Source organism: Felis catus, chromosome C1, assembly GCF_018350175.1.
Source record: "Felis catus isolate Fca126 chromosome C1, F.catus_Fca126_mat1.0, whole genome shotgun sequence".
Lineage (NCBI taxonomy): Eukaryota > Metazoa > Chordata > Mammalia > Carnivora > Felidae > Felis > Felis catus.
This window is the reverse complement of record NC_058375.1, coordinates 96,668,560-96,674,559: the sequence shown is the minus strand read 5'-3', so window position 1 is coordinate 96,674,559 and position 6,000 is coordinate 96,668,560. Positions and strand designations below refer to the sequence as shown.

Sequence of the window (6,000 nt, the reverse complement as noted above, 5' to 3'; positions counted from 1 at the left end):
GAGAGCTCACACAAGCAGGGGAGGGGCAGAGGGAAAGAGAGGGGGAGAGAGAATCCCAAGCAGGCTCTACACTGTCGGTGCAGAGTCCAATGCAGGGCTCGAACCCACGAACCGAGAGATCATGACTTGAGCCAAAGTCAGATTCTTAACCGACTGAGCCACCCGGACACCCCCGTTATCAGTTCTTTGTAACTGCCTAAAGGCAGAACTGTGTTTATCTTGTTCACCACCATGTCCTCTCGACCCCTACAGGGCCTGGCACGTAGTAGGTACTCAACAAACATGTGTAGAGTAAGTGAATAAGTATTGAGTAGACAAATTAGGGTGTGAAAAGAAATATTGGTCACATGTAACTTCATCAAACGTTAAGCATTGATTTTTTTCTCTTCAGCTATTCAAAACCCTGCCCCTACTATCTTCTCTCAGTGTCTCACAATCCGTCACCCATTCTCAAAACTACAATAAAGATGCTTCACTTCAAAGTCTCCAACTTTTAAAAGTCTCCTACTTCCAGGCACAAAATAAAAGTATTTATTTTCAATTTTCACTTCAGAAACCTCTCTGCAGTATACTCCTGACCTTGGCTTTGGCGGCACCACACTGCCCTTGTCCTGGAGTCTGTGACAGCTGCTACATTGGACAGCTGAAGATACAAATGCCTCGTAATAACCGAGCATTTGACCAAGAGCCTGAACAGAGACTGACCTGACAAAAGCTGTGTTTTAGCAAATCGGGCGTGAATGTGAAGATGAGGCCAACTAGAAAAGGGCAAGACGGGGGGCAGGGGAGAGTCTACAAGGCAACTGCACCGGACTTACCCTTACGGGTCTTGATCTACAGGTCTTGGTGTTCAAGTGCACAGCCTAGGTTGTCTTTAGCTTATTTTTAGGGCTTGTTTGTTTGTTTGTTGTTTAGCTTTTCTTCCCAGGACAAGAACCCCAGTGACCGAGACTTTGTATAGCTCTTGCCAGACCCCCTCTCTAGCACTAGGTCTCGTCTCGGAGATCCCAGCCCGCTGTCTGGGGTGCGGGTTGCATGTGAGTGAGAACGACCACCTTCCTCTCTACCTCTTCTACATGCCATTCCCACCACATTCCCTGGGACTTCTGAAACGAGGCCTGAAGACACTGACGGGGCCACCAGCCTCCTTCTAAATACTCATCCCCTGCTTCCTCGGTCCGGTGCCTTCTTTCCCCAGAGTGCCTGGAAGCTGTTGCTTGGTGCTGCCTCCCTGCTTTTTGTTTTGGTTCCTGGTTTTGTTCCTGGTTCCTGAGGACCATGATGCCTTGCATGCCTTGCCTGTTTGGGGCTGGGACAGAATGCGGTGAGTGGGACTTCTTGGACTCAAGTCCTAGAAAAGCTAGAGTGGCAGGCAGGTTATCTAAAGAATAGCTCTGGCAGGGAGTTCCTGAGGTAGCAACCCACTAGCAATCTTGGGGCACAAGGAGATGATGGGTGTTTTAAATAATACAAAATGCTAGTTATCCAAATGGTCTTATAGTCAGATGACTTGGTGGTTGACTCCATAAAGCTAGAGTGTAGCTCCAGAAATACCTACTGTCTGAGTTAGGACTGATCACATATTTTTTTAACTTTTTAAAAATGTTTATTTATTTTCGATAGAGAGAGAGAGCGAGGGCGAACAGGGGAGGGGCAGAGAGAGGGAGACACAGAATCCGAAGCAGGCTCCAGGCTCTGAGCTGTCAGCACAGAGCCCGATGCGGGGCTCGAACGCACGAACCACGAGATCATGACCTGAGCCGAAGTCAGATGCTTAACCGAATGAGCCACCCAGGCACCCGATGACGGGTCATATTAACAAAAGTAAGGGCTTAGCTTGTAGGTAGGGATCTAAATGGCTAACTCTCTGGATAGGGGCCAACAGGAGAGTTAGGAACCAAACACAGCGTGCAGATGGCCTTGCATACACCAGTACCTGTGTATACATGCTTAATATAGCAATACAGCTCATAGATGTAGTAATATAACTCATATTTGGTTTTATATACCCAACTGTGTTAAAGGCGCAAACATTATGAGTCAGAATCTAAAGATCTCTTCTCTTTCTGTAGGTGCTGTCTTCTTCTGAAATTATTGTCCTGTAATAGTGGTGTTCTGTTTTCAGCTCCCTGAGTTGCTTGAGAGCTTTTCCCCTAAGGGCTGGCTGGGGATATTATGGACCACCTTTAAAGGCAGTAGTCAACAAATGACTCACCTAGGATGAAGATTTTTCTTTCAGCAGCCCATCTAGCGGAAGCCCCAATTCTCTGCACTCAAACGTCTTCTTACTTTGTGTCTCTGTTCCTTCCTCTTTTCTGTCCTAGGTTGTTCTGTCTAGCCCTCGGTTACCTGAGTGACCCCTTTCCCTCTCTCCATTTCTCCCCAATATCTCTTTTAATTTTATTAATGCACCCAAGGGCAGTTGGGTACCTGCCCGTGGGTTATGCAACAGCCATGGGGGGCAGGGGTGCCCTGCTGGGAGCTGGGAGTGGGAGGGAACAGCTTGTAACCCTGAGCTCTGTTGAGGAGACTAATGTCAGCACCTTTGCTTAACCTGCTCTTCAGAAGACACCCGACGATGGTGGCTTTTTATTCTTGCTGCTTCCCGATGCATTCGTGGAGTTTGGGTATTTCATCTCATTGAGGTAATTGATTCATCATCTGGTTCAAATCCCCGCATTTCCCGAGTTGATGATACAAGCCATTAGAAAAGCAGGAAGTTGGCTCTGCTACAAGAAACTGACAGCAATTTCATGTTCTTTTCGACTTACCTCATTGTGAATTCTGAGTCCAAAAATCGCTTCCACTCTTCCTGGCTCTGGGTTTCACCTGCCTCGTTTATTTTCCTTTGAATCTGACTGAATGAGTTGGTTGCATTCTACATTCACAGAGAAATTTTTCTCCTTGACATCGGCTTGAATGTGGCCTGAAAGGGGGATGCGTTTTTTTTCTCCTCTCCCTCCTCCCCTCCGCCCCCTCCTCACTTTCCACTCTCTGCCTCCCAGCACCAGGTCAGTACAGTCTTCTAAAGACATCCTGGCTATTTCAGGAAGTGCTATTCTTATAAACCAAAATGATTTAGTTGCTTTAGAAAGGGAGAGAGAGAGAGAGAGAGAGAGAGAGAGAGAGAGAGAGAGAGAGCACCATGATTCATTGACTCCTCCCCAGCTATTCCCTCCTCAGAAAGTGCCAGGCCCTGTGCTAGCTGCTGGCCTTGTGCATAACCCCCTCTCACCACCACCACCAGAATAAATGAGTCCCTCTGTTAGGACTTGTATAACTTAGGTGAAATTTCCCAAGCCTCCTGTGCTAACTTTCTCCACTTGGTACTCAGCAGCCATTCATTGTGCCGGTAGTTAATTAACGATGGCCACAACAGAGCCCTTTATTGGAAACCTGGTATCTGGGACAAGAGGTAGGTGGGAAAATCCCATGATAGTACCTGTGTGAACGCAGCATGGAGCAAAGAGTGCATTGGCATTTCCTACAGAGTGTGCTTTCTATGTAATCAAACGACTCCCCCTGGCCTCTCTGAAGCTTGACTCTTCCGTTCACTTCTGTTCATTCAGAGAGTCCATGAGGAATGTGCTTCTGAGTTGTCCTGGCTCCTGGGCCTCCCATCTTTGTGCCAGTACCAGCTTCCACTCTTGTGTCCTTTATCCGCCTTCGCAGTCTGTGAAGGACCCGGTCCTCCCCTGGCCCGGAGGGTTTTGTGCCTTCCATGGGATTTTTCTTACCTCTGATTATTTTGTGCGTTCCTTTATTCATTTTCCATGTGGCACCACACCCTCCAGAAGAGACTGTGTGGCATTTTCCTGCTTTCTCACATCGTGTGGGTTTGGACTTTTTGGTTTCCCTTGGTTTTGCAAGTGCTGGGAACATGGCCGCTTGAATTCCTAAGCGGACGTGGTTAGTGGTTCGCCCATCTCCTCTGCTGGAGCCCCAGCACTGGACATTGCCCCTCCAAACTATTTCCTTGGGCCACCACCTTCCTCTAGGGACCAAGTGGCCCTCTATCTCATTCCCACTGGTCACCTGTGCACTCCAAACCACACTAGGGGACAATTTCAATTCGAGTCGAGTGCCAACTCGTACTGATGCCAGGCCCTGCTCTAGGCGCTGGTGGTCCAAAGATCAACAGGGCTCAGGCCTTAACCTTAAGGAGCTCCTACCTTGTGTGGAGAACATATACACAGACTCGACAATTATAACTTGGTGATTGCTAAGGGCTATGACAGCCTCATGCACCGGGGCTCTGGGAGCAGGTAGAAGCACAGGTGATTCTCCAGTGAAAACATGGGGAAGAGAAGTTAGGTTTTAGAAAGAATGCTCTTAAGCTTTGACATGTCATAAATTCTGGTGTGTAAGTGGAAATGGAATTGGGAGGAGGGGAGGAGGGGAAGGAGAGGCCTCCCGGAGGATGTGCTATTGGAGCACCTTGAATCATGCACACACTGAACATTAAATAATGGAGGATGCACTTACAGCACCCCCTAAAAAAAGAAGAACTTTCCAGAAAACTAAGGAAGGGAAGATTGCTATTGGTGGAGAAAAAACCATTGCAAAGGCCCAGCTTGACCTTCAGGGCGACGGGGGGGGGGGGGGGGGGGGTGTACTGGAGAGTGGAGGGCAACGTACATGGAGAGGTGGATGAGGTCAAGTGAGAGTGGGCAGGTCCTCAGGGAAAGATGCAAGTCCTGGGACAAAGTGTGAGGACCAGGTGGATTTGGGGCAGTGTTTACTCAGAACAGCAGACATGTTTTAAAGCAATGTGCATTCAAACTTTGACTATGTCTCACAGACCAAAAAAAAAAAAAAAAAAAAAAATTACATAGCAAACCAATACATGCACATTGAAAATGTACTCTCATTATGCACAGTTTATCCTGTCCGGATTTGTTTCCTACTCCATCTCTAAAAATGCTAGTCATGGCTCTCTAAACGTATGACCTAAAGGGCAAGTATAGGTTACAGTCGAAGAGGGAAGCCAGGGTCAGCTCAGTTGGGGAAGCAACCAGAACAGAGAAAACCAGGAACTTAATCAGGAAAGAGAAAGCAAGGCACAAAGTTCGGGATACAGGTGGTGAGGCCAACAAGGGTGCTGGGAACCAGTTTTTACGGTGATGGCTGCACAACATGCAAGTGGGCTGGTTAGCCTAGATAGAGCTCAGAAAGATAGTGAAAAGCCTTATATGTTATTAAGGAATTCTGGCTTTGTTGCAGAGTTGCTTCAAGACAATGGAGAGTTTTAAATAGGTGTATCAGTTAGTTACTTCTGACTAACAAAGCACCCCAAAGCTTAGAGACTTAAAACAACTCCTGATCATTTCTCACAACTCTATTCACTGGTAAGGCAGTTCTGCTGCTCTGTGCTGGGCTCACTATGCACTCGTAGGCAGCCGGCAGGTTAGCTGGGGCCCGTCTCATCTAAGGATGGCCTTGCTCAGGACAACTAGGCTTTTCTACACATGTCTCCCATGTCCCTCAGCAGGCTAGTGTGGGCATGCTCTTGTGGCACTAGCAGGGGTCCAAGAGAGGAGGAGACACGCAAGTGCTTTTTCAAGTCTCTGTTTGCATCAGGTTTGTTATTATCCTCTTGGCCAGAGCAAGTCACATGCTAAGGCCTAGTCAGTGTGGGAAGGCACTGTCTAGGGTGTGGGTACAGAGAGGCATGAAATCAGCCTGCACAGTAGAGAAGGTATGAGGTCAGGTTTATGTTTTAGGAAGATCACTTTGGCTGTCTGGATTAGAGGAAGTTAATGCACGGAGGGCAGATAGCAGGATGTTTTAGTGATCCCAATGAGAGATGATGGGTATTCAAACAAAGGCAATAAGGTTGGGGGGAAAGGTATTGCTGGAATTCTAGGGAGTCAAGAAATCAAACCATCTTCCCTCCCGAGCTCAGAACCAATTGAGAGATGGACATGTGGGTCAAACAAAAGAGAGCCCATCAGAGAATGTGGTTTTAAATCTGCTACCAAAAAAGCTTTCTCAAACTCT

The 6,000-nt window shown here is 47.6% G+C and overlaps 1 protein-coding gene across 1 annotated transcript in view; it reads right to left on the bottom strand.

Moving 5' to 3' along the window:
- Window positions 1-272: 272 nt before the first annotated feature.
- Window positions 273-6,000, bottom strand: part of LOC123379085 — a 109,954-nt gene continuing 104,226 nt past the window's right edge. The window contains exon 6 of the mRNA XM_045033609.1: window positions 273-1,309. Within this exon, the coding sequence (XP_044889544.1) occupies window positions 1,151-1,309 (159 nt within the window). The 3' untranslated portion in view covers window positions 273-1,150. The remainder of the gene's footprint in view (window positions 1,310-6,000) is intronic.